The sequence below is a fragment of the Misgurnus anguillicaudatus genome, chromosome 24, assembly GCF_027580225.2.
Source record: "Misgurnus anguillicaudatus chromosome 24, ASM2758022v2, whole genome shotgun sequence".
NCBI classification, from domain to species: Eukaryota; Metazoa; Chordata; class Actinopteri; order Cypriniformes; family Cobitidae; genus Misgurnus; species Misgurnus anguillicaudatus.
This window is the reverse complement of record NC_073360.2, coordinates 18,090,129-18,117,717: the sequence shown is the minus strand read 5'-3', so window position 1 is coordinate 18,117,717 and position 27,589 is coordinate 18,090,129. Positions and strand designations below refer to the sequence as shown.

Below are 27,589 nucleotides of genomic sequence, written 5' to 3'. Positions count from 1 at the left end.
AGAATGAAGAAAGCACATGACAAATGTGTTACTTTAATGACTTTAATCATTTTCATTCAATGCAAGCTCACAACACAATCACATCACACATAGAATTACCATCTGGTGGCCCTGTGTTGCTCAATATACAGGCACTAATGGAAAGCACAGCTTGAGGATAGCACCGAAAGTGTTGTGCATAAAGCACGTGTTTAGGACAACCCAAAAGGAGCAAGAAACCAAGAGGCTTTAATACTCACTGAGTGGTCTCTCACCCCTCAGGAGCATCCTGGCACTTTAATGACAGAGTTAATCAGGCCAGAATGGTGACGAACATACGCATGATAGTGATGGGCATGCTTTTGTCTGTCTGGGCTCATCTATCATTACAGTTTCAAAAGATGGAACTCAGTTGTACGGTTAGCAACATTCTTCCCAATCGAATGATCAATACTGGCAGGAAAAGCAGGCAGGTTTACATGAGCCTTCATTGCATTGCATGACATTTGATTGTTGTTTTATTGAGAGCTGAGCAAAGTGAGATTAAATAGGTTTCGATAGCATAACACTCTACACTACAAGGTTACAATCACACTTTAAGAGAGACCAAGCCTCAAATTGTTTTTAAAACAGTTATGAACCGTTTTGATCGATCAATGCAAGTGAACTTGATGACTTGTGGTCCTAACTTACTAAATTCTGGTCTAGCATACTGTCACAGACTCATGCAATTTACAAAGTTAAGACTTTTTTGTGTTTTAGTGTAGAACACAAATTTGATCCAGATCCATCCAAAATTGTGTATTTAACAGAGGCGAAACTTCTTACTGCGTAATGTGTGAGCAATACTATTGGTGCATTTATTAAGAAGGTCTGTATACTTCTAATACAGTCCATATTGTTTCGATTGCGAATGCTTGAAAAAACCCACTGTAGTTTACAATAAATATGTTTCAATATAAGACAAAGCAAAAACCTCATCTTTTATAAAGCTGGTGGCCATTTTCTCAAAGGCAGCATGCAGCGGGGTTCAGTGAATGATCTTTGCCACAGAGAAAGCTATTAATGCATATTAAAAGGGTGCTGGGCACAGAGAAAGCTATTGATGTATATGGAAAGGGTGCAGAGCAAAAGCAAAAATAGATTCATAATAGACTGGACAGTGGCAGCGCAGTCAAGACAAATCAAGCAGACCATCTTTAATCTGCTACAGTAAGTAGGTAAGGACACAGTAGACAGGGCCATAAGTGTAAGTTATTGAGGGGATGATAGTCCTCTATTTTGTACTGTAGCCTCCCTACCTCCCCATACACAAAAGTGCATTTAATCTTTTCCTTCGGCTAGTCTGTTAATCATTTCTTTGCTTTTTTTGGTGACGCCACCCTCTTGCTTTGGCTCCTGGTTGCTAGCTGAAGTTTTCTTCTTGGCAGCTTGACTCCCTGCTATTTGCTTCTCTTTTGTTTTCTTCAGGGTTTTGCTATGGCTTGTTGTCTTTTTTGGCTTGGAAAGTGATACGTGATGTCTCTCCGCCTACAGGAACAAAAAATGTTGGTGCATTATTCCAAACTGAGAAAATACATGAACAATGTAATATACTTATATTCAACAATTTCAAACAGTTTGTTGTATTTGTTATAATTGTACCACATAATTTTTTAAAGGACAAGTTCGGTATTTTACACTTAAAGCCCTGTTTTCAGATTGTTTATGATGAAATTGAACGGTTTTGACTGAAATTTGGACATATGATGCTGGCCCGAGAATTTTCGGGTGTTTCTTGTATCACCCCACACCTCTATAATAGCTGCATAGGTGCACTGGAACAATCCTTCCTAAAATGCATTAAACTTTCGTTTACAAAGATGTGAAACTCATCGAGTTGTCAGGGGTGTTCACTGATATGCTCACACAAAAATCGCTGCAAAAGATGCTTTCCAACAGGTTTTATCGTAGTTTTTGTCCAACTCTATTAACTTGTATTAGATGTGCTGTGAGGTACGGTATTACTCCGCGCCGGGAACTTTGTTTGTATTCTTGCAATTGGCAAAGGCGGATTATCGCCACCAACTGGACTGGAGTGTCTATTATTCAAGCTCGCAACGGAAGAATGTACGGGTGTGAGGCGTTTGGAAAAATAGGTCCACACGTTTACAACGAATGCTAAAACAGCTGTTGGAAAGCATCTTTTGCAGCGATTTTTGTGTGAGCATATCAGTAAACACCCCTGACCACTCAATGAGTTTCTCGTCTTTGTAAACGAAAGTTAAATGCATTTTAGGAAGGATTGTTACAGTGCACCTATGCAGCCATTGTAGAGGTGGGAGGTTATAGAACAAACACCCGCAAATTCCCGAGCCAGCATCACATGTCCAAATCTCAGCCAAAACCGCTCAATGTCACCATAAACAATCTGAAAACAGAGCTCTAAGTGTAAAATACCGAACCTGTCCTTTAAGTTTTGAGTATTTAAGCACTGTGAACCCCCATATGATTAAAAAAACACAAAGTGGTAAAAAAAAATTTAGTTATGAGCCAGTGCATAATGCACATAAAAATCAATACAATCCCAAACTGTGAATTATGTTTTAGTTATTATTGTGACAGTTAGTTTTTCGTGTTATGATATGATGCTTATGCCCTACTGAATGTTATAAATGCAGATGATGTGGTCAACACAAGAAAAGGTGACTTGCTCTGCATACTCAAAATAATAGATGCATTTAGGTTTTGGTGTATCTAAGCCAAAAGCAAGCTAAATGTCATCAAAATTTTTATATCTTTAACATACATAATGTTTGTGCTAATTTTAGCTATACCAGTCATTCCACATATGCTCATTATTAAAAAAAAATAAATTTTACATGTGGGTCTATTGCAACCTGATCTCACCTATTTTAAGTGGTGGCGATTTTGTATGAATCCGTATGATGTGAATCATACAGAAACAAAGCAGATTGTACGAATAAGCCACCTCATAAAATGCCATGAGATTATGTGGTCTATCAGGAATTTTTTTTATGAGAATATAGTTTTTAATACTTAAAAACTACAAGAGGCCTCTCTTGAAAGTGAAGATACTATATTGTTTCATGCAGAAAAAATGCTTTCGTGTTCAGCAAATCCTCAATGTTGATGAGGATTTAATCAGATTTTTTCCAAATAGGATTTTGTGATGGTGCAATTGTATGGTGAAATAATCTAGGTTCATGCTTTCCAAACACACCTGACTACAGAACAGAGCGGCTGTCACTCTCTGAACAGTCCTATGAGAGTAAGAGAGGGAGGCGCTACATCAACACATAACATGCACATACACACCATTACATTTTCCTTGTTTCGATGCATTTACACTAATACATTTCCTTAAAAAAAATTTATATTATTGCTCTCCATTAAACAACACTCTAAAAAAGGTACAAAAGTTGTCCCTGGGATGGTACCTTTCAAAAAAGTCCTAATGTGCACCATTTTGGTACAGAGATGTAACTTTGAGGTACCAAAATGTACCTCTAAAGTACTAATGTGTACAAAAGTGTACTTTTTAAAAAGGTACCGCACCATTGATAACAGGCTGTTTTGTGTGATCAACAGACCTAAATTGATAATCATTGCAGCTCTTAAACATGGGTTTGGTGTAATAATTTAGATAAAGAACCAATTACGTTTGTTAACCAATGTGTATTCAGTGTCATACATTGTGTGTGTCATTTTTTATCTGAGAGCTAAAGCAAAAGTAGAGATGATCATTAACAAATTTTGTTAATTTAACAAAGTTTTAAGAGATGTGAAGTGTTTTTGTCTATAACAGCTGATGGTTGCTACTGTCTTTGAATGGAAATGGTCAATGTGAAGATTTAAAAAAATATTCGTCGGGGAAAAAATAAAAGCATATGGGACAAAAGTGAGAGTGAGTACATAATAACTAATTTATTATTATTATTATTTTTTGAAAAATATTCTTGCAAAAATATCTAATAATTAAAGGCATTTTGGATTTGCTCTCTTTACATTTCAAAGCAATTTCATTGTTATGAGAATAAAACAGAGTTGTCAACATCACAAACTGTATGATCACACATAAATAAGATAAACATACCTTGCTGGATTCTTTGCTCGGTTCACTGTAGAGACTACGTATCCGGCGGCGATCCATCATCTTGTTATCTGTGCTCTGAGGCTTGCCCTGCTCTCCTTTATAGGTGGCACTGTAACTGGTCTCCATGTTTCTCTTCTCGTCTACTAGCAGTTTATACTGAGATTTTGCTTTTATCGGTTTCACTGGTTTGACATCTGCGTAAGCTTTAAACTCCGTCCTAAAGAAATGAATTAGAAATCAATTATCAGCCTTCTAGCATTACACATACGCAGATGTTATGTGGTGTGGTTCACGGTCAGAAGACTGATAACCTGATATGAAATAAAAATTCAATACTGCCAGAAAAGAAACCTGTTACAAATCTGTGTCATTATTCAACCAATTTAAACAGCATTAAACAAGACAAACTAATTAGGACATTTTATACAATTTCATCCACTGTATTATATACTGTCAAAAAAGAGGGTCCATATAGCTGTCACTAGGGCGGTGACATCTTTGCACCTAAAGAATTCATATCAGTCCCTCCCACATATTTGTACCAAATGTATACATATATGTACCTAAATCCTACATATTAGGACCTTTTTAAAGAGTTCTGCCCTTGACCGCTCTGGGCCATTTTTTCTGAAAGTGAGCTGCTCCGGGTACTCCGGTTTCCTCCCACAGGCCAAAAACATGCAAGTTAGGCAAATTGGAGATGCCAAATTGTCCCTCCCCCAACCTGTGTATGGATCAACTTAAATTAGTAAAGAAATAAAGAAGAAACAGAGCTGTTTGCAGAGTCATTGTGCAAAACAAAAGACTAACAAATGACTCCACATTTTTAGGTCCAACACACTCACAGAGAGGAAATTAACTCAAGTGTCTTAATGTTTTTCTGCGACTGGATCTACATTTTTCATTCTTTACCTACAAAAAGGTTCATTGATGACATTTTCATGAAAAAATGTCATCATTACCATGAACAAGATTTTATCAAAGATTTTCATAGCTCTTATGTCAATACTTGGTGGTTTTATATACCCATGTTTGGTCTCTATTAAAGATTTGTATGTATTTTAAAGAAGCATGATTTTCCTTAGTCATGTACGTGCTGATTTTAAAATTGCCACACCCATAATTGTCCATATTGCTCATAAATGGGCACAAGAAAATTAACATACAATAACTTTATATTCCCTTCTGTATTTGTATTTATTGCTTCTGGTTTGTGCATTTTAATTTACAAAAGTCCTACAAAGCATGACATCTCTCAAAACATGTGTCTTTTATTGTCACATGCATGCATAACGCATGTATATTTCCATCTAAAACAGAAATGAAGCATATATACTGACATTTTGTTCATTTCTGAATTCTATCTACAGAAGTTTAGTAAAATATAAACACATGGTTCAATATATTGTTACTCGTAAGAGTTTCATATAACTCTAGTGTTACCCCAAGCCCAACCAATAAGCTAAATGTGACGTATTGATTATCACTGTCAACATTTGTGACCTTTATAATCAGGAAATGGTAATTAAGGCCACATGGTACTCAGGAAGTACTCTGTTTGCCAATATACATGCCCAGTTCAATATACACATACAGCTGAATGATTAGGCAGTTTGTTGGGCCTGCAATACATTAAATAAATACGTTTTGTATTGTCTGTTATAGTTTGAGCATGTTTATTGACAGTAAGTTATTTAATATCAGTTACTAACATAAAGTTCATAAAAATAATTTACCTATATGAGCTTCCAGATCTGACTTCTTGTTTAATTTGCCTGTTTAGTGCATCTGCTGTCGACCTTTTTTTCCCGTCAACTTCAACATCTGTAAGCACCTGCTCCTTTTTCATGCCCTCTGAGATTTTTTCTGTCTTATCTAACGTCTTTCTTTTTTCTTTACTCTCTTTCTCGTGTAGTTTCTCCTCGATCTCGCATTTCTCCACGCCGGTTTCCACATCAGAAGTGACAGGCTCGTGTTTGGAGAACTTGCTCTCGGGCTTAGTACTGGACGCAGCAGGGCTAGCTTTGGGAATCCACGGGTGATCTCCCTTCTTCGGTATGGGCCACGGTTTATAATCTTTTTGATACTGAGTCAAATTGTTGAAAGGGGTCTTAGAGGGTTGATACTCGTTTCTGGGTTTACAGCTTCTCTCGGGACGCACGCTCCACGCTTTGAAATCCTCGCGCATCACAGAAGCGCTCGAGCCATCTTGAGATGACGATGATGGTCCTGCGGCATCGGCAGCCGCGTGCAGCGCTTTGGCCGGCTGGGTTTCTGTGGTCACCGGTGGATTCTGAGAAATTAAGGATTTGGGTTGCGGGTGCAGATGTTGCACCTCGGCCACGTCTGAATATTTAGTGAAAACCAAAGGCACTGCAATGTCACCTTTGTCCAGATCACTCCAGAAGCGGTTGATGCAGCAAGCCCTGGTAATACAGGGCCATGCCATGATCGATAACAACGAGGCGAATGCTTTAATCGGAAAAAAAGATTTAGAATGAATAAATCAGATCGATGCAATGAATCAAATGTCCTTTTAAATCAAAACAACGACGCTGTTGTAGATGTAGCCTACGTCCTAATGCAAAGATCCGAAAATTCCTTCCCAAGGTTTACAAATCAAGGCACGCGCTTGCGCATCTCTCATAGAAGCGGAAAAGCCATTATTTCTATCGGTTTGTCTGTTAAAATGTAGGTTAACTAATATTTGTAAAGAAAAAGCACAGTTCAGATGAGTTCATTGACAGCTGTATGAAGATGACACTCCCCAGCGTTGCGAAGCGAACCATCACCTGCAGCCGCAGCGTCTGAGCACCATCGGGTGGAGACGCCACTAATTTAACCCTTTAAAGACTGGTACACATCTCACCAATGCTTCAGCAGACCCGCCCACTTTCAGCAAACACACTAGAAAAATACATGATGATAAAAATAGCTAACACATCATTATAATGCATACAGATATTATAAGGATAATATTTATACTGTTGAATACCAGAAAAATGCTGTAGAGATGTATATATTTTTTTCAATATTCTGTTAATTTTGAGCTCAACTTGTTAATGTAGATTATACATTTGGATCTGTATTTTCTTTCAAGTGCACACATAACAGTCTTACTATTTTCATAATGCAAATATGAACACTGCAAAAACGCATGCTCATGTTTAAACTACCAGCACGTATTTATGATTTTAAAGTTTGGGGTGAATGATGGACCCACCCTGCACAATAGTGCCTCCCTCTACTTCCTTTTGTTTCATTCTTGCATTTGAAAAACATACCATCTAGTGGTGTAGATAGACAATCACAGCATGTATGCTTAGTGCATGTATTGTGTGTGTGGCTCATGGGGTGTGGCAGTCAGTGTCACTTATCCATCTAAAGCTTATGCATCAAACTGGCCACTTGTATAACAACAACAACACTGAAAAGTAATGTATCATTCATATGAACTAAAGAAATATAATCATGATCATCGTGATTAAAGTTCAACAATTTTAAATATTTAGAAAAATCTCATACGTTTAATAATAACCTACAATGACTGATTTTAAAGCACACCACATTTACTTTAAGGGTGAGAGTTTTAGTATTATTGGTTTTAGTGTTTGATGCAGAGTAACTAAAACAAAAATAACAAATAATGAAAAACATTCACTGTGTTTTATACAGACAGTTATAAGTTGTTTTGCATTAATTGAAAATGTTAGTTATTGAAAAATGATTGAAAATCATGCTGTGCGGCTGTGTAACAATCGGATTTATATCTTTTTCTTCTAACTATTACTCATTTCTGACAAGCATGCATTATCCTGCAAGATGTGAAAATTAATTTTGTTCTCTCAAAATGTCAAATGTATCAGACCAACAAAGATCCCATCGTAAAAGAAATAATAAAATATTAAATATTTTATTCAAAAGTCATTGACATTTAAGTCAAATTGGAGTGAAACACACACCCGTGCTGCTCTCTTGAGGACAAGAGTGGAACAGACTGGAAATACAAAGAAAAACTGATCACCAAATTATTTTCTTACTAAAGATCAGTTAGGCACAACAGTCTAAACTACTCATAAACCGATCTCAGACTTTTAAAGATCTTTTTATGACACACTTGTGTACTGCAGTGGCAAGTCATATTTGTGAATATATTAAAGTATGCATTTTGGAAACAACAAAAAAGAAAATGACATAAAACTGTAATGGAATAAATTTCATTCATGCATGGCCTTCCAAGCTGTTTGTCCCTAAAGAAAGATAGTTATTTGAAGGATAGACAGACAACCATCTGTTAACTTAGTCTCAATCTTTCATTAACAAAATAATTGTTTAATATTTCACAAATCAAAAATAAACACATGGATGCCTTGTGGGTTGTATTTAGATCCTGTCACATGAACCACATAAGGCTTAAAGTACCATTTTATGCTTTGGTTATTTTAAGCAAGGGACCATGGATAACCATTTCACTGTATGATGACATTTCCTTAGATTTTTTCTGGCCACAGGTACAATATATAAACTAGTCGACATTTAAAGTGGATCAAAAAGAAAAGAACAGGTATTGGTTTTAAGACACCTTTTATGACAATCCACTTTAAATGTTGACTAGTGTATACCTGTTATTTAAACTCAACAACCCTGTGTCATTTTTAATATCCGATTGCCAGTTTCACACAACCATGTTCAACAAACAAAACAATCTTGTTTTTCTTTCATGGTGAGGTTTTTATAAAGATCCTAACAAATACATTATATTTCTCAAATAAAAATGGAGATAAATGAAAATACAAAATGCAATTGCAATGAAAAGCAATACAGAAATATAATGCAAAACAATTACACGCATATGAATGCCAAATTTAACTTTATCTCCAAAGAAAATCGAAATCTTTACTTATTAGGGTCTATAGGGGTTACTGATTTGTTAATCGCTTTCACCGTCCTCTGGATAACTTTTTATGTAACACTGAACCATTTCCTCCAAGTCTGTTTTTATATGGTAATTGATGTTTAGCACAGCCAGATTCTTACACCTTTGGTGTAATGATGTGTCTGTAATGTAAGCCTGTAAACGTTTTTGGGCAGTTTCACCATGACTTCCATCGACCTTCAGCACCGGCAACGTTGCCAAAATTTTCAAAAACGCACTAACATTCGGAAAAAACTTTACATCCGAGTGCTGAAGAGTTTCGTGAATGGTGCACGGCAGGCTGACCTCCTTGCCTCTGTGTTTCCATTTTATCCTCCAACAATGCAGCTCGGCAGGCAAAGTGTCCGGATGGGGCAGGTCGCTCCTGTATACGTCCACATGGGAATCCTCAGAGGTGTTGAACTTCATTTGCCCCATGACTGCCGGGACGAGAGACAGGCACTTTAACGCCTTAAGATGAGTTTCAGAGAAGATGTCCTTGACCTCCTGAGCGACATACTCCATAACGGGGAGTGTGAGATACTCTTTAAAGAAAGACTCCGGCTGGATTTCCATGGCCCCTCCTGCCTGCTGCTTCCGTAGGAATAACCTCGGGACTTTCACAGGGACCTCCATTGCGGTAGCCAAATTGACAGCCTCTTCGAACCAGAACTCGTGGTACACTTCGAGATTGTCCATTACCTCGTGCAACGAATGCAATACTGCTGTCAGGCTGTTGGCTGCGAAAAAGACATCGAGAGTTTCTCCTTGTAGGTTTTTCCCAAAAGCTCTTGTGAACGACAGAGCGTTCTTTAATACAACCAATGTCACAATAAACTCAAAGTCTGCTAGAGCCTCTGAAATGGCATAGGCCTCGCTGGTGATGTGGTCGTTCCATTTGAGATCTTCATTGTCGTGTATGCTGTCCATGCAGAGAAGAAGCGGTTCCATCAGGTCAACAACCATCTCAAAGACGTTATGAAGGTCAGTCCAGGTTGAACGCAAGCCCTCCTTGAGATTGCTTTCTTTTTCTGTGTTTTCCTGGCAGAGAATGGAGATGGCCTTGTCAAGCTCGGTCTGCAGCAACGGACAGGCTTTAAAAAACGCATCAGTCTTTTTGAGAACCGTCATCACGACCTGCACTCCTGTCAGCGGCATGCCATTCGCAAGATAAACATTAAGTGCGCAGGTAGAAATGGGCGTGATCACCGCCATAGGATATTTCTCCTTTAGGTGGGCTGCAATGACTTTCATCTTGGTGGCGAGTACACCAGAACCTGCGTGTGCCTGCCCTCTACAATGCTCCAAACTCAAACCCCAATCCTTTGTGATCAAAGACTCTAATCTTTCAGCAATAGAGATCTCCTCACCTTCCAACGAAAGGAACTCTATGAATTCCTCTCTTACAGTGTTGGCTTGGTCAACGAAACGCAGGAATATGGGAAGGTGGTCTCCATCTGGGAACTCCACTAGTTCCCCGGTGACCATCGAATAGAAACGGCATTCCCGGACTTGCTGAAGAATCTCTTCACGGACGCCCTTCTCGCAGACCTCAAGCATTTGCCTCTGCCGGACGGCTGGCCAATATTCCTCAGCGACGGATGTCGTCTCAAAGCGCCTTCTGAGAAATTCATCACCTGCATTTATACGGCTTTCCAAGAGTGCCTGGAAGTTACTTACAGAATCGGGCTGTTCCTCTAGCTCGTCTTTATTTGCATTGCAGCTGTATGGAAAATTCTGCCTTCCTATTAAAATCAACACTTCAAATAAAGACCTTAGGAAATCTCTCCATTCTTTTTGTCCTGTCGACAGCTGAGGAACTTCATCAGTTGTCTCGTTGCCATCCTGAGATTCACACTCTTTTCTTGAGAGCAACTGGTCAAGTGAAGAATCCACTAGAGAGAGAAATAAGAGTTCAAGGACATTATAATTTTGTACTATATTTTAGTTAAAGGATTAGTCAATTTTCTTTAAAAAATCCAGATAATTTACTCACCACCATGTCATCCAAAATGTTTATGTCTTTCTTTGTTAAGTCGGAAAGAAATTATGTTTTTTTGAGCAAAACATTCCAGGACTTTTCTCATTTTAATGGACCCCAACACGTAACAATTTAAAAATTGCAGTTTCAAAAGACTCAAAATGATCCCAAACGAGGCATAAGGGTCTTTTCTGGCGAAACGATTGTCATCTTTGACAAGAAAAATAGAAAATAGCACTTTTAAACCACGGGTTCTCGTCTGTCTCCGGTCCTGTGGCGCGCCAGCGCGACCTCATGTAATTTCGTAATGCCGTGGAAAGGTCACGTGTTACATATATGAAACGCACATTTGCGGACCATTTTAAACAATAAACTGACACAAAGACATTAATTATTATTCACATACAACAACGTCGGAACGGCCCTCTTTCTCCATACTTGTAAACACTGGGGCGTAGTTTGGCATACTTCATCCGTAACCTTTCGGCGTGATAACGTATTACATGAGGTCGCGCTGGCATGTCACATGGCCGCAGATAGACGAGAAGTTGTAGTTTAAAAGTGCATATTTTTTATTTTTCTAGTCAAAAATGACAATCGTTTTGCTAGATAAAACCCTTATGCCTCGTTTGGGATTGTTTTGAGTTATTTGAAACTCTGCTGAAACTGCAATTTTAAACTGCATTAAAACTTTTAAGTAATAGGGTCCATTAAAATGAGAAAAATCCTGGAATGTTTTCCTCAAAAAACATAATTTCTTCTTGACTGAACAAAGAAAGACATCAACATTTTGGATGACATGGTGGTGAGTAAATAATCTGGATTAGTTCTTTTAAGAAAATGGACTAATCCTTAAATCAGCTTTTAATTATACTTACATCGTCTTTCTCTCATCTTTTGAACCTCTTCATCTGTCTGTGAAAAAGAACGGAAAAGAAGATATTTGCTTTTCATTAAAAACATTTTACAGAAAAAGTTACCAAAGACAACAGGAAATTTATATTAATATGCAGAATAGAATATATGGTCAATTATAGCAATTTTTTATGTCCCTATGAATAGATCATAATCTAAAAAATGTATACTTTTTCTTAGACTATCACACGTTTAGTCAACTCATATGATAAATAACAAGTGTCCTATTAAACTAGACACGCTTTGCTATGTTACACGAAAATTATCCTTAAACATTTGTAGTGGGAAATATTTACAGACAATAGGTAAAAGGTAAGAAAACAAAAACGTTTCTAGAACCATAAACGGTATCACCATGCACCCTTCATAACCTTAATTGTTAAAAAAAGTTGTTTTTAGACAGAAAAGCTTATCATACCAGAATTTTGATGCGTTTGCGATGTCTGCTGTGAGGATTGCCAAGGTGACTGGTTAAATCAAAAATCGTAGGAATCGCAGTGTCTCTTAGTACTGTCCTGTAAGGGCTCTGAAAACAAGACATATTACCGTCAATATAACTGTAATTAATCAGGTAAGTATTTATATTTGCTTTGGCAGCTATGCATAAAATCTGTAAATGTTATAAAATGTTGCATTACAGTTTTGCATATCATGGCTGGTTCAAAATGTTTTGCACATAGCCGGTAGTGCTTGTTTAACTGTTCTGGAGTTTTCTCCTCAAGATCTGCACGCCGACAGTTCTCCACCCACAGCCTACATCTGTGCAAATAGAAGAAAACAAATGTTTTATTTCATGTTACACATTTTTAAAAATCTTCATAACACGTTCGTGGGAAATGTTTTGTTGAGTACCTATACTATAGTAATTTATGACATCAAATTGTGACATATAAAGACCCCATGTGATTAAACAGCAGAAAGGTAGATATTCACCAAACACAAAAGGTTGGCATTGTACAAAAGTGTCACTTTAGTAAACATACAGTCATTACAAACACATGTGAGAGCAGTTTAATAAAATAATTACATTTTTATCTCACAGTTTCCTCAAATAAAGGGTGCTTAAAATGTGTGTTTAAGTACATATGTATATGTTTCTTGTATACATATCAGTAATGCCTACTGTCCATTATGTATGTACATTGTGACAGACAAGGACTCTGGTTACGACTAATTTTACCGTGTGCTTAGCGTGACAGCTACCAAACCTAAGTTTACAAGCTGAAAGCGGAAACAGAGTAGCAGACACGTAAACACATTTACCTTAACTTGTAAATGATCTCGTTACTCAAACTGATTAAGTTAGTGTTGCGTTATATTTTGTCCCAACGCGCTACAAATTTCCTTCACCTCACAAGCGCTTAAATTCAGTTTCACTGAGCACCGATGTAACTTCGGCTTGCCATCAGTCACTGTATCATAATATAAACGACTTCACAACAACGGTGATAATAATATTACGTGCAAAGGATAAAGTCATACCTCTCTGGATCCCTTGGAAACCGAAAGAAAGCCAGATCAGACTGTGTGCTTTTCCTGGTACAGTTCGGAGCGGCACAAAAATTTGGCATTGTTCACAAAAATCCTTTTCTCCGACTATTGCTTATGCTCGCATTAATGCAGTATCATTGCTTTTCAGCATTACAGAACCGAAAAAAGCGCGCAAATATGAAGCACCAGTATTGTCGGTTTGCCGTCCCACAATGCAATTCGTTTCAATCCCACAATGCACCTCGTGTATTGACATGACAACCACTTCCATTGAAAACGAGAGCTAAACATTTATAACATATCATTGGAAGCTATGTAAGTTACTATTACAAAATAAATATTGTATTAATATTAGCGTAACGCAAACTAGAACGATTTGGCGCTGCAACGGAAAATAATAGGCAACGTTACATAATAAATCTTTGCGTTTTTGTTTTCTTTTTGCAGACAAAAATAATGTATTATCTTAGTGACCTATCTATGCTATACAGTATCGATTCGACACATCTAAATGAAAAAAGAAAATGAAAAAGTGGGCTCGTCCGGGATTTGAACCCGGGACCTCTCGCACCCGAAGCGAGAATCATACCCCTAGACCAACGAGCCGCGCGGTGTAATGCGAACATACCACCAGATAAGCCGTGCTCAATGTTTGTTTCGCCAACTTTGCTCTTCTAGACATATTTTTTTTTAATCGTTGTAGATTAATTTATATTGACTTTCTTCTATTATTTGATAACCTTTTAATCAGAACTACACGTAACGGCAGTCCATCAGATTTGAACTACTTAGTGTAGAAGCAACAAGCCAGGGAATAAAGAAAAAAGCCAAGAGCGCGTCAATTAAGTTATTTTTATATATCATACATAAGACTGTTTGAATATAATACAAAGGGCATTTTCATATACACAGCAAAGTCTTGACTAGATCTTACAATCTGTGGACACTCATCCTTTTCCCCATGCTGTTCAATTATATAGTGCATGTTGCATGAAAAGGATCAAGAAAATATGCAAAGAAATCAAGAATACTAAAAAGGCAGAAGAATGTTTAATTAAAAACCATGACCTTGTGTATAAGTGACATTTATCTGTAATGCATTTAAGAGAAAGGGGGAGAAGCAGACCTAGCAAACCATGAGCATTAGAAAATGTGGACATACATGCATCATACCCTGTGAAAAGATTCTTTAGGTACACGTTTTGGTCTTTTCTCCCCAATATAAGCCCTACCTTTAGTGTTGTCCCGTTGAAATGCATCTAACTAAAAGCATATTTTGGTCCACTGACCAAGAAAAAAAATAAAATAACGCCCAAATAAACAGGTAATCGAACACATGGCAATGCAATTGACATACCAGCAGGAGCAATGTAGTGAGTTCTATACTTCCTTTATTTAAAAAAATATAAATATATACATAAATTCTATTCAACTATTAAAAAGGGGCTGCATTTCATGAAAACTGCACTAAATCAGACCTCATTTAGTAACAGCTGAAACAGGTGCACTCTTTAAAAGATTCTGTCATTTTTAGATTTGGATTTTTGGAATGTATGTGTCAACTTCAGCAAACTTCACTTCAATGTTTTTATATAAAAACATCTTTAAACCAAGCTAACATTCAGATAAACCTTATTTTCTGATAGCCACTAGTCATAGTGAGATTCGTTTATATATATATATCAAACATGATTCTGGTTGTGATGTCTTTTGAAAGAAAAAAATAATATTAAAAAGTAATCACCACACACACACACAAACTTTCAGGCAGGATTGTGTCCCACTGTCTTAAAAACTGCTATATTCAGAGAAGTAACAAACAGGGGGATACACTTTGTTCTCTTTAAAGAAATGAGACCTAATGCGAAGTGATTAGCAAGGTGGGGAGCTCACAAACTCTTGATATAAATATCTTAGTGAGCTATCCTTAACGTGACTGAATAGTGAATATAAAGACATATCCTCTTTAAAACAACATGCACAAGCCCAGTGTCTGTGTGGTAGCGGGTCACCTATAGTTTCCCTTTGAATAAGTTACATCTGAGGCAAGCATCGAACCAATCACTTGATAACAAAGTCAACTCGGACTCAGAGGTCACAGTAGCTACAGTAGACTGCCTGAATAAATAAATTTAAGTAGCCACTTAGATTTAAAAAGGTAGAAATTAGCATGTTCATCAAATTAGGTATAAAAGGCAGCATCACTGACTGAGACTAGGTAAATACAAAACAAAACACTTTTCTCTTCTCGCAATAATTTGTAAGCTCTTTGCTACTCTGTAGCCTGCAGAGTAACTGTCAGTGTCCCTTTCCTCTCATGAAATTTTCCTAAAAAGGAAAGGTTTATCCATATATTAACCAATTTCAGTATTTAGTCAACACTAAAACAAAGTTCAGCAAAAGTTCCAGTTTTAAAGAGAGCGCGTACAGACTAAAATGGACTTTTATGAACCTTGGGCTGAAGTGGTGAACTGCTACATTATTTCTTACAGACACCTAATGCTATAAAAAACAACAGCTTTGGTTTATCAAAAGAAAAGAGGAGACAATAATAAAGAAAATTTGTTTTGTGTAAAATTCACAGCATAATTCAAGAGGAGAAAAAAGGCAGTCACACAAATTTCATTACACATCATCTGTGTTCAACACAAAGAGGCAAACTGATGCAATGTTTGTCAATATGGAACCACATATGCTTGACGGGGTAAAAATAAAGCCAAATTATGGTGTCTGATATGGGGATGATTAACTTCAATGTGAAATCCCACTTCGGCAATAATAAACAATTTTAGGAAGTTGTGTTTGGGACATTTGATCAAGACCCTGCAATTTGGAGTCCCATCGTTGCTAAATAAAGGCCTCTGAATACCCATTCTTATTTACCCTTTCCCTAACCAATTAAGGACTTCAATCTTAAAAATAGAGCACAGCCATCTCTATTTAATAATATAGTCCAGCTCCTTTTCAGTCAAGGTCCAAAAGTTGTAAGGCCAAAGGGTTGCCAGATTGATCTGGATCTGTTTCCCCCTTGTTGTTCCTCAGCGCACCTCCTCCTCAGTTGCTGTACGTAGTCAAAGATGCCCGGACTGGAGAGTACCGCACCTGCCTGTCTAAGCCCTAACCCCAGCTCCTCCATTATACCACCAGGCCAGCACTTGCCCCAGGAGCTCCACGGCTATGCGTCCCCCTCTTGAAGAGTTATACGATACCGACAACACGAAATATCACTGCAAGTACTGCTTCCTTGACACGCTACAGGTTTAAACACACAGCTCTTTAGAGAAGTTTCACTTAAAGGGTAAATAAAAGAACAACCAGTCAAATTATAATGTCCAATGTTTCACTTGTTTAAACTAAACAAATGTTTTGCATTGCTTCACATATAAAAGCTGTACGACAGCTCACAGCTCTGAAATGCTCACCGTTTAAAAAAAAGAAAAGAAAAAAGGGAAAAACAAATAAAATCTCCTGGTTTCAAATGGTAACAGATGGTAAATAAGTACTTTATGGCAGATGGATGTTTCAGTTTCACTATGGTTATTTGCAGTATTACTAACTTAACAATCTAAAAATTGAAAACATAAAGTTAAGGTAATACATATATACTTTTTAAATACTCTTCAATTTGTAGCGGTTCAGTGATATCTCCCCTCAGAAGTGAGCAGCTTTTATTCTCTATGCACCTTTTGAAAAACAAAAATAACAAAACATCACCATAAAAAAATGAAAAAAAAAGTCACACAGAAAAACAAACCCATTTCAGCTAAAGTCACGAGCTGGCCATTGAGCTCTGCTGAACACAGACTCCAGTCATCGGTGAATCTTCCCTATCAATCCCTTGTCTCATGCCTAGGTGTCCCTCTGTTATAAAGTGACCAGTTCCTGTGTTTGTGGCAACGGGGTACGTGGGATGTCCAGCCATACCAGTCTCTTGGCGAGGATTTGAGAAGGCACCCAAACCCATACTCCCAATTTGTCTAAAGTCCAGGGAATTGGCAGGAAGCTGGCGAAGCTGGTAAGCCTGGTTGCCGTGGTTTCCTGTGGAAGAGGAAGATGTGGAGGAAGAGGATGCCGAGGAAGACAGGGATGTCATAGACAGATGGCCGTGCACCACCTCCATGGAGTCTTGAGTGGAGGCGCTGTTGGTGGGCGAGTTGTAGAGTCGCGGTCGTGGTCGAGTTGCTATGACCTGTCCGTGATGATGATGGTGATGGGGGTGCAATGCCTTGGGATGCTGGGGAGGCACGTGAAAAGTGGTTTCCTGGACTGGATGAGTCTCTACAGTGACAGGATCGGGTCCTACAATTCCAGGCCATACTACTGGTGGATGGTAAGGCTGTCTCGTCTGCTGGAGCCACACAAACAACAAAGTTAGACCAGCAATTTTACAAAGAAGGAATTTACAATCAAGATTTATACCAAAATGTAACATTGGTGTTCATTTTGCTAGCAGGACATTAACATTTACCCAATGCAGATTCAGTATAATCTCAAAATACAAGGGCAGATTGAAAAGCCACAAACCACCACTTTTTAATTTTAGAGGTAAAACTGGTATAAAAAAATTCACACCATGATGATTACAAGAAAATGAAAGGGCTGGCTTACACATCCAGACATCTTATTGACTAAGACTTTATTATTTTTTGCCCCAAAACAAGTTAAGATACACCAAATCTACCAATTACTCTACATACAGTCCTAAATGTCATTTAGTAATAAAGGCCATACGCATGTAACTATTTGACAAGATTAAACAAGAGGTTTCACCTGAGGGCAAAGGTTGTCACAGTCTATGGGGGGCATGACTGTGCCGAAATGCCCACCACTATGCCGATGGTGGTGAGTTGGATCAGATCTTGCTCTTCCACTGGTGCTTGTTCCAGATGATCCTCCTGAAGCAAAACAAAATAATCACATCAACTTTTCTGTCTACTATGACAGACCAGTTACGATGAGGTAAAGGTGACTAGTAATAAATCCTAAAACTGATTAAAAATTTGAAGAACCTGAGCTTGAGGATGTACTAGAAGTGGTCCCTGATGACTGTGACTGCTCAAGTGCAGGACTTGTCGACACACTACTACTCGTATTGGTTCCTTCATCTGCCGTTTTCTTGAAGAAACTGTGCTGGAGAGCATAGTAGGGCTGAATTCGCGTCTTGGGGTCATAGTCCAGCATTCTGAGGATGAGGTCCTTGAACTTCAAGTAGTCAGCTACTGCGTGGCCAGATTCTCCAGCCCGGCGACCGCCTGGTCCACCACATTCCACTCCCAAGATGGCATGGATTTTCCGAGATGCTGGAGGTTTGTACTGGTCACAGCAAACAAAAATATATGAGGACGTTTGAAACTTAAAGCAGATTTTAAGTCCTGTAATATTACAATAGTACAATATACTGACACTGATAGCATATCTTCTTAAACACATACCCTTTTCCCATCTTTGGTCTTCTTAACACTCCATGTCCCATCTGACAACTTCTCAAAAAATTTCCTGGCTTTTGGTGCTAGGTCCATAATGTGACTAGGTGGGATCCCAAGTACTTCAACAATTTTATTCATTTGGTCCACCTAATGAGGTTTCATATAAAGTTTGTGTTCTGTTAATACTATGAATTCATTTTATTTTAAAATATTTAAGCCTGGTAAAAAACAACAACACAGGCCACATGCAGTATACAAAGCAGACAAATGCTTGTCACTCCTCTTGAGTGTATAATCCCATTCTGAACATACAGACTGACAGAGGTATACGTTTTACAGATGGTATTACAGAGGTCTATGGATAACTCGTACATTACAGGCCAGAGCACGTTGTTTGTATATGTGGCCACGTACACAGAGATAACATTATGTCAGTACATTAATAATAGTAATAGAGAAATTGCACAGCTCTACTTTACCTCATTGGCTCCACTAAACAGAGGCTCTCCTGTATGCATTTCCACCAGGATACATCCTAGTGACCACATGTCTATGGCCAGATCATATGGCATTCCCAATAAAACTTCAGGGGAGCGGTAGAATCGGCTCTGGATGTACTGATATATCTTAACAGAGGATGATAATTACGGATGAATCACCATTTTGTACGTTTAGCATCTTAGCCTTCTTTTTATCAATACATTAAGTAAGATACAATGGTTATATATCCTTTGTCCCAGTTGGCAGGAGCTCCCGAAGTCCACTATTTTGATGGCACTTCTCTTGGGATTACATAGCAGGATGTTCTCTGGCTTTAGATCACAGTGGATGATGCTGAGCTCAGGTGTGGCAAGAAATAGCAGCGCTGTACACAACTGCTGGGCAAACTTTCGTGTCAGATTCAAAGAGACACCTCTGAAGTTCGTGTTTCTTAACAAGTCATACAGGTTGTATGACAACATTTCAAATACTAAGCAAAGATGATTCCGGAACATGAAGTGCCGTTTCAAGTGTACTGCAAGAAAGACAATGAGACAAAATACAGTAAATCAAGTGATCAACTAGTTGCATGCATGTAATTAAAGAACAAGATCCTTACCTATATAGTATTTCATCTCTGTGTCATGTTTGTTCATAAGCTCGAGAAGCCTTACTTCAATCTGAGCTTGATTGAGAAAGGCCTTTTTGTTCTTGATAATCTTAATTGCTACCCACTCTTGCTCAGCACGGTCGTAGGCTTTTACAACCTAAAAACACAAGCATTATTTAGTTTCTTTATTACTGATAAGTATTTCACTTTTAATGTAGCCATGGCATGGACAATAAAGTTTTTTGTGAAGTATTAAAAAAGTCCTGAAACCGTAAGTTCAAAGCACATTTGTTTCAATTTTAGGTCCAAATGCCACTGTAATGCAGTGCAACTGCTGTTACAAACTCTAGTTGCATTATCCAAAACTTTGGACATGATTTTAAGAACGTGTAAACTCCACCACCTCACGAGATCCAAGATGTCCTACCTGTCCAAATGACCCTTTTCCAATTAAAGAGTCAATTTCATAGCGGTCCATCCATTTCTCCCCATTTTTGACAATGTAGTCGTAGTTCTCATCATCATAGCCATCATTGAATACTTTTCTTTCCTTCTTGTGGCTTGAGTCCTCACCTTGACCCTGTTGATGCCGTCGTTTCTTTTTTGCATAATACACCTAAACAAAGATAAGCAAGCAACCATGTTGCCCTATATCATTCTGAATACAAATCCCAGAGTATTGTCGTGCTTACAACTTTTTTGATTTCTTAGCTTGTGAAGTGTACTTAAGTTGTCGTACATTTGACTTTGCAATAGTGACAGTGCAATTGCTACTTCTAGTGTCCTACTTTGCTCTACTACTTTATTACTTAATGTACTTTACTCATGCAGGACTAGCAATCACAAAAGCAATACAAATGTATGAAAAATGTATGAAGGAGAACAGATTTTACCTCATTGATGTGTTTGTAGGTTTTGATCAGGTCTATGGAGAGCTTCCTCAGAGGAGCTAAAGTAGGGTCACGAAAGCACTGGGGCATGTGCCTCTGCAACAATACATACAGAGAAAAAAAAATAGAAAAATTACTTAAATTCAAGTAAATATAAAGACTTTTCTACAATGAAATTAACCAAGGGATAAATAATAACCCACAAGTAACAAACTTTACAAAAAGTAATAACTAAGTGTGCTCTATCCAAATTTATTCCCAATGCAAAATGTGCATTCATGCACAAAAGTGTAGCAGAAGTACCTGGCTGGCAGTGAGTGCTTGTGCCTGTTCACTGTATGGCAGTACAGTGACAGACTGGTCTGTACTCTGTTGGTGACAGTCACTGTACTGCTGGTGTGAATGAGGCATGGGAGCAGCCATCTGAAGACCAGCAGCATGGAAAGAAAGAGAGGGTGCAAGCCGGACAGACGAGGGTTTGCATGCTGAGGTCTCTCCCCCTGGAGGAAATTTAAGTTAAATTAGTGTGTGTTAGGGCAAAATACTCATTGCTCCCAATGATCCTATGAACCTCAAACCTTGCAGGTTAATAAGATTATCCTTTTCTCAAAAAGCAAAACCATCATTGAGATTTTGAGGCTTGTGGGACTAGAAATATTCTCCACAAATGCTTACAAAAGGGCATAAAAGCCAATATAGGTATGAACAGTATTTATGTTATATACATTAAATGATTCAGAATATAGCAGAATGATAAAAAAAAAACAAGGGACTGGCATAAAAAATCTTGCTACTAAAATACATAAGACTGTATATGTGAAGCAAACCATAGGCACATTAACTGTAAATAAAATAAAGATACAACAGTCCTTTTCTCAATTACTAAATAAAAATTAAAGAGAGCAAATGCTATGTCAACAGGAAAAATTTTTGGTCAAAAATGTGCCCTCTTTTTGCTGTAAATTCTCATAATTATAAGGAGCTTGCTCATATATCAGCATCTCTTGCCAGGCAACACAATGCACCAAAGCCACACAGAATCCCACCACTATTCAGAATCCCAGCAACAGCACCTAATTAGCATAGCCTATCACCAAGAAGATACAGTGTGATTTGGCAAGCCCATCAACGTTCAAGCCAATCACAGAAGAGTATGCAAATAGCCTACTTTTGTTGCCAGGGCAGAGCTGCTCCCATTTTCCAATAAGAAAACAAGAAATAAACAAGAAATAAAATTGAACTTTGGCACACTTAGATGAAGCATCCACCACATTGGAGCCTGACAGCAAAATAGCAGCTCAGACCCCACACATGGTGTAGGAGCAGAGAATGATTCAGCTGACCTAACTAAGGCAGGCCAAAGGATTCATGTGATGCACAAAATATAAGAGGATGGAAACGCATCTACATGCTTCTAAACAACCATTTAAAAAGAATTTTAGAACAAAAATAAGAATACATTTTTTTTTTAAATTGTTTCTCGACAAATATAAAATACATGAGGAAAAAAATAAATAATTTTTGCCCTGTTAAAAAATACTGTTAAATTTGCTTCAGAAGTTCAGATGCTTTTGACTTGTTCTGGAATGACTCTTAAATAAAAAAATCACTTGATGATTCATGTTTTCAAGGACTATATGCAATTCAATAGAGAAGACAAATATGCACGTCATAATATAAATAGAAATGGCGCTTCAGACGACACGACATTCTGCATTACACCCCTTCCAAAATGTATAGTCTACTAACATTTTCTGGTTTAATTATAGTGTTATAATAACTTAGAAATTACTAAGACTGTATGTGTTATGTAGAATTATTTGAGTTTTTTTAATGGATTGCACGCCAAATTATCTGTCAAAAATACATTTTGCACACTTTTGTATGTACTGTGCTGAAGTCATATTTCAGCAGTTCACTTCTGTTAAATAATACATTGCAATGAATGTACAAAAATAAACATCCATTCTTGTTTTACTTTTTTTTATTCTGTTTATCTGTGATCCCATTCATACTTATCATTAATATACTTTTTAAGAAATAAACTAAAACGAAACTAATACGAACATACACTGGACACTTGTTTATTTTAAGTAAAATTTGTTGAAGATATATTTTTTAATGTAGACTAATAAATTGATGATTTAATATTGATTGCTTATAATAAGTATGTTTGTATTTATTTTATTATAACAGCAGATCAAGCTGGGTTGAAATCAAAACCTCATTAATTTACTATTTTTTGCCTGGACTATTAACGCAGAGCCAGGCAGGCCAGGTATACAGTTTGGGAATGTGATCACTAAATTACCTTTACACAGTTATATCATAGCAATGTAAACATGGCGTAGAAAACACCACTTCGCATGTAAAAAAAAACTTTTGTGAAGTAAAATTATGGCTTTCTATGTTTATGAACAACTAACAAAATGAATGAGGTTTATTATTACTTTTTATTTAAATGTTGTATGCCAGCATCCTGTACACAAGCGGCTTTCAATACTGATTTTGTTAACTGACAATCGTTTTTCCAAGTTTAATGCTGCCAGGAACAACTTCTCAACTGCAAAACTAAGTTACATGCCTAAGAAATTATTTGTTTATTTTGTAAGCACAAGCAAGTAGAGCAAACAAAAACAAAAAAACTTCACTATATTTCTGACAAAGCAAGAAAGAAAATTGCTAAAAGTTAGTTTTAATACGCTACTTCAAACTAAGGTTGACTGCATACAGCCATGCTTAACATTGTTTAAATTAAAGAGCATATTGATTTGACAACTTTGCAAACTAGGAAAAGCATAATTGCACAACACTCTTTACCCATAAGCAAAAACAGATCATTACAGACAATTTGGAAGCATTATTGCCAGAACTTTTTCAAATTTCACACTTAATGGTTATAAATTATTTTATTTAAAATTGCAATAGCCATTAATTTACTTATTGCCCTGCTTTTCAAATGAACAATGAAGAGAAGTTTCTTTAAGTCTAGCTAGCATGCTTGGACAGTATAAACACCATAACAATGAAAAGTTAAATTATTTTAAAAAAATTATTACGTTTGTTCTCTGTATGTAATACACGAGCAGTTGCTTTTCTAAATGCTTGGTTAGTTATTTAGGATTAGAACTTTTGTAACGTTAAATTCAGATTGCTACTAGCAAGTTTCTACAACTACAACCAAACTTTTTTCAATCCACACTTATAGGGCTAAGGGCTTACATCTTCCATTTTCTATATTATTTAGTCGAGTTATAGTCTGAAGTTATAATTAATATAAATGTTGCATTGGCATTTTCTAAATGGTAAAAGGCGCAGCCAAAATTACAAAATTAATGTAAGAGACAATATAGATTATTGCCCCTTGCATGCAGGCCTATTCTTTCATATCTTTCTAAATGCATGTTACTCAAGGTGTAATTGAAATAAAAAAGTGCAAACAATGAATAAATTGTTTGTTAAAATACACTTTTAAAGTAAGGACACTGTCATCCGCCATCAATCACACATTGTGAAGGAATGACTGATAACAATTGGCATTTATCACAGTTTAACCTAGAACTAAAGTTTACCTCAGGAAGGCACAAACCCTGACCTTATATTTTTTGATCCTATTGAAATGATCCGTTTATATATATAAGTGACATTTCTGGACCTGATTCCATTTATGTATCTACCAAAATGATGTAGTTTCATTAGTGTCGCAAGTATAAAACTAATTTACAGCACCATGCGACTTGAGTTGAACCCTCAGGTGCCAGTTTACAGTGGGGGTAAAATATTTTCAAACATCCTGCCATGTGTTTACCTGGGCAGACATAAATGAGATCATTATTCCGCTGGCAAAAACGAAAGCATCCTCCTGACTTGCGAAATAAAGCATTACCTAGACTATCTGATGACAATGAGCGCAATTATGATCTATGCCATCAATTCTTTCACGTTAACGATAAATAACTGGAGGTAAAGCATCGGAGAACGCCAACAAACCTAAGCTAATCGCCGGGGAAACTAACCAGAGTTAAATTGAGTGATGATGACAGGTAAAAGCGGACCTTACCTCTCTAGCTGTCACAGCCATTCATCGGGCTCGATAAGACGCGTTTTGTGCCTCCATCGTCACGCAAAAGTCTAAACCCGTACTACATGACTGAGCAACGTTTGCTGGATAACTATGGTTAGAGCCCGAGTGGAGGCATCACATCGCTGGCTAATGTCAGTCCCCCTCCCCCGACAGGAAACCAGCCTGATGGCTAACTGACAACACGCTAGTCATGGGGCTTTATCATCATCACCACCACCACCGTTAGCAGCCAAACACACCCATCAGACTGATTTGATGATACACTTCTCTAAACACCAGCTGGCTGGCTTCTGCTGGTATTTAAAATTGTTGGGCTAAGTCAACGACAGGCACATGCGTGACAGTCTGACCTAGCAGAGCTACATGGGGGTTACGTGTGAAAAGACCATCAGACGTTTATATTTTTAAAAACCACCATAACTACATACTACTTTGGCTTCCGGAATGTGAAAGCATGTGAAAACAATCCGATAAGCTATATAACACGTCAACATGGGGTGGTAACTAACGTGAGGAAAGTTATTAATCGGTTAGCCTTCTAGGCCAAATCAACCTAGCCTTTCGCTTCCAACCGACAAATATTACTACTAAACAAGTTATTTGTAAACAAACCTGACGTACCGAGACCATTCAGATTTTTCATAAGTCAAGCCACGGACTCACCTGTGATGGTGTGATCTTCATTTAAAGTCCCAGATCCAGTAAAGAGGGGCGACTTATCCAGTTTCTCTACGCTGCTTCCAACGAGACACCCCTAATGTAACGAGCCAGACAGGGCCAAATGGCTTCCTATTTTAAATGACAGGTAAGACAACGAATTTCCAGTCCAGTTTTTCCAATGTCAGACCCAATACGTGCATCAATCATTGTTAACAAGTGGTGAAATTAATGCTAGCGGCTAGTTAGCGCGTTCTCTCTCAGTGACTTTAACCAACGTAGCTAACAAGCTAGCGCTCACAAACGCGCATTCAAGATTGTTTGCTTTCTGGACAGCGGAGGACGTAAATTAGTTGTTTTCAAAAGCAAAATTGGAGGCGAAAAACGAACGGCGTCCTAATGTTACAACAACATCTACATTTAAAGGCATCACTTTTTCGTTATGGTTTTCTGTCAGTTTTCACAAAATGGCGCGCGTTCCAAACCTGCGCAGCGGACCGGCCCGGCGGACCCGAGACACGGACTACTAGCCCACTAAATATAGTCCTGACATTCCGGTACTTCGTCCTGGTGTTGTTTTCAATTCAACGCTTTTAACGAACCCTTTCCAAAACGGTCGCTGTTACTGGCGGGCGACTGCATTATTCAGGCGGGAAGCGAAAACATTTGAAAGATTAAAAAAGCCACTGACAAAATGGCGACAACCTGGGCTGTTGCTATGGCAACTGTCAATCAAGCGCTCGAGTACCCGGATGTTCAAATGACGATTTCAAAGGATTGTTGCACGAATTGTCAATCAAAATCTTCACAAAAACGTTTTACTTATATTTTAATATTATGGAAACGTTTAAAAATTTTAAACAAAATAACTGTTTATTTTCTGTTTGAGAGCTGGATGCTTCTTGTTAGTTTAGATCTGGTAAAGTATAAGTTGCATTATACAAAGTTATGGTGAATGTTGCAACAAGAATGATGTCTAAACGCCAAAGTAAAATATTTTAAACATGTTGCATATGGTAAGCATATATTGCATATTTTCATAAAATATAGAAGAAAAAAATCTGTTTTTAAAAAAAAACACAGAGTACATTTTTGATTTTAATGGTGCCCTTCATTCTGATCTTGTGCTCTGTCCAGTGTAGTTAGACTTAATGATGTTCAAAGTTGAATTAAACTTGATACACAATTGATTGAGCAGTGTATTCTCAGGGTTATGCGAGTCCCCTTGCTGCACATTTATCACTTGGCTTAACATTTTTAAAACAAACTGATTGATTGTCATGGCAAGCACTGGCCTTCCCACATGTGATGTTATGCTAATAATGTGTTTCTGTTAAACCTACCCATCACATATTTGTAATATGTGAATCCTATTTTCTCTTTGCAGCACCATGGACAGCAACAGATGCAATGAGCAATACAAACCTATTGGGGCATCTGAAAGATGATTATAATCGTGTAATATACAAAAACTACAAAGCTACTTGGTTGCTGTGAGCCATCAGGTCATATTTATAATAATGTAGAAGTACCCCAACTTTTCAGTTTAATTTCAACTTACTGTAAGTGTGCATTTTTTGATCCTATGACATCTTCAACCCTTTATACGGATATGATGGCTCTCTTTCTAAATAGACTAAAATGGACCTGATGAACTAAAAAAATCAAGTCACCATTATTGTTTAATTAATTTCAGAGATTAGTAATTTTTCAATAATAACCGTACAGACAGTTATATGATGTGTGATTCTGACTGTCATGCGGTAACATGACATCAGCATATACAACATTTAAATTAAATTGGATGATTGTGACTGCACAGTAAAGTACGAGCACAGTAAACTTAAACACATATTTAGTTTAGGGCTCAACATGAAGGACTGCCCGGTGGCCCGGGGCAAGTGTGAGAGACGTTCGGGCCAGTAAAAAGTATTGTCACTTGCCTGATCGGGCCAGTGCTTCACCCTCAGTCACTAAAATATATTTTCATCAATGTATATATTTATATATCTTGGAAGCAGACATTTACTTGGGTAAAACACACACAAAAAAACAATGCAATATT

General features: G+C 37.5%; 3 protein-coding genes, 1 long non-coding RNA gene and 1 other non-coding gene across 8 annotated transcripts; 1 reads left to right on the top strand and 4 right to left on the bottom strand.

Moving 5' to 3' along the window:
- Window positions 1–28: 28 nt before the first annotated feature.
- On the bottom strand, window positions 29–6,524 carry map6b (microtubule-associated protein 6b). Of its 2 annotated transcripts, XM_055196316.2 has the most exons (4): window positions 5,812–6,524; window positions 4,076–4,292; window positions 3,203–3,242; window positions 1,379–1,509 (listed from the first exon to the last, which is right to left on the bottom strand). In XM_055196316.2, the coding sequence occupies exons 1-3, from the start codon at window positions 6,522–6,524 to the stop codon at window positions 3,207–3,209; spliced, it is 966 nt and encodes a 321-aa protein (XP_055052291.1). In that variant the 3' UTR covers window positions 1,379–1,509; window positions 3,203–3,206. The 2 variants fall into 2 exon arrangements, with proteins under 2 accessions (XP_055052290.1, XP_055052291.1); XM_055196315.2 differs by lacking the exon at window positions 3,203–3,242 and having other exon boundaries at window positions 29–1,509.
- A 1,448-nt stretch (window positions 6,525–7,972) lies between these two features.
- Window positions 7,973–13,652, bottom strand: thap12b (THAP domain containing 12b). The gene is made up of 5 exons (XM_055196310.2): window positions 13,369–13,652; window positions 12,525–12,645; window positions 12,305–12,412; window positions 11,850–11,886; window positions 7,973–10,885 (listed from the first exon to the last, which is right to left on the bottom strand). The coding sequence occupies exons 1-5, from the start codon at window positions 13,455–13,457 to the stop codon at window positions 9,006–9,008; spliced, it is 2,235 nt and encodes a 744-aa protein (XP_055052285.1). The 5' UTR covers window positions 13,458–13,652; the 3' UTR covers window positions 7,973–9,005.
- Window positions 13,653–13,911: 259 nt separating this feature from the next.
- trnap-cgg (transfer RNA proline (anticodon CGG)) lies at window positions 13,912–13,983 on the bottom strand. Its single transcript has one exon. It is a non-coding gene; the product is annotated as a tRNA-Pro (tRNA).
- Window positions 13,984–15,802: 1,819 nt separating this feature from the next.
- Window positions 15,803–25,675, bottom strand: dyrk1ab (dual-specificity tyrosine-(Y)-phosphorylation regulated kinase 1A, b). 3 transcript variants are annotated; one of them, XM_073862745.1, is made up of 11 exons: window positions 25,531–25,675; window positions 21,087–21,283; window positions 20,787–20,879; window positions 20,321–20,509; window positions 19,903–20,050; window positions 19,533–19,818; window positions 19,283–19,430; window positions 18,810–18,950; window positions 18,387–18,690; window positions 18,148–18,272; window positions 15,803–17,725 (listed from the first exon to the last, which is right to left on the bottom strand). In XM_073862745.1, exons 2-11 carry the CDS (start codon window positions 21,204–21,206, stop codon window positions 17,147–17,149), a joined length of 2,133 nt encoding a protein of 710 aa, XP_073718846.1. In that variant the 5' UTR covers window positions 21,207–21,283; window positions 25,531–25,675; the 3' UTR covers window positions 15,803–17,146. The 3 variants fall into 3 exon arrangements, with proteins under 3 accessions (XP_073718846.1, XP_073718848.1, XP_073718847.1); XM_073862747.1 differs by having other exon boundaries at window positions 15,803–17,722; XM_073862746.1 differs by lacking the exon at window positions 25,531–25,675 and adding an exon at window positions 24,844–25,057.
- LOC129437916 (uncharacterized) lies at window positions 25,528–27,353 on the top strand. Its single transcript, XR_008642398.2, has 2 exons — window positions 25,528–25,672; window positions 26,912–27,353. It is a non-coding gene; the product is annotated as an uncharacterized lncRNA (long non-coding RNA).
- Window positions 27,354–27,589: the final 236 nt, after the last annotated feature.

What these genes read in the sequence shown, in the direction of transcription:
- map6b (XM_055196315.2), bottom strand. Translation starts at nt 6,524, where the DNA reads ATGGCATGGCCCTGTATTACCAGGGCTTGCTGCATCAACCGCTTCTGG. An exon ending in AGATCTGGAAGCTCATATAG is followed by an intron (nt 4,293 to 5,811) that starts GTAAATTATTTT and finishes TCATTTCTTTAG; the next exon opens with GACGGAGTTTAAAGCTTACG. An exon ending in CGAGCAAAGAATCCAGCAAG is followed by an intron (nt 1,510 to 4,075) that starts GTATGTTTATCT and finishes TTGTTCCTGTAG; the next exon opens with GCGGAGAGACATCACGTATC.
- thap12b (XM_055196310.2), bottom strand. Translation starts at nt 13,457, where the DNA reads ATGCCAAATTTTTGTGCCGCTCCGAACTGTACCAGGAAAAGCACACAG. An exon ending in TTTCCAAGGGATCCAGAGAG is followed by an intron (nt 12,646 to 13,368) that starts GTATGACTTTAT and finishes CTATTTGCACAG; the next exon opens with ATGTAGGCTGTGGGTGGAGA. An exon ending in AAAGATGAGAGAAAGACGAT is followed by an intron (nt 10,886 to 11,849) that starts GTAAGTATAATT and finishes TTCTCTCTCTAG; the next exon opens with TGGATTCTTCACTTGACCAG.
- dyrk1ab (XM_073862745.1), bottom strand. Translation starts at nt 21,206, where the DNA reads ATGGCTGCTCCCATGCCTCATTCACACCAGCAGTACAGTGACTGTCAC. An exon ending in CCTACAAACACATCAATGAG is followed by an intron (nt 20,510 to 20,786) that starts GTAAAATCTGTT and finishes ATCTTTGTTTAG; the next exon opens with GTGTATTATGCAAAAAAGAA. An exon ending in GTGACAACCTTTGCCCTCAG is followed by an intron (nt 17,726 to 18,147) that starts GTGAAACCTCTT and finishes GTGTGGCTCCAG; the next exon opens with CAGACGAGACAGCCTTACCA.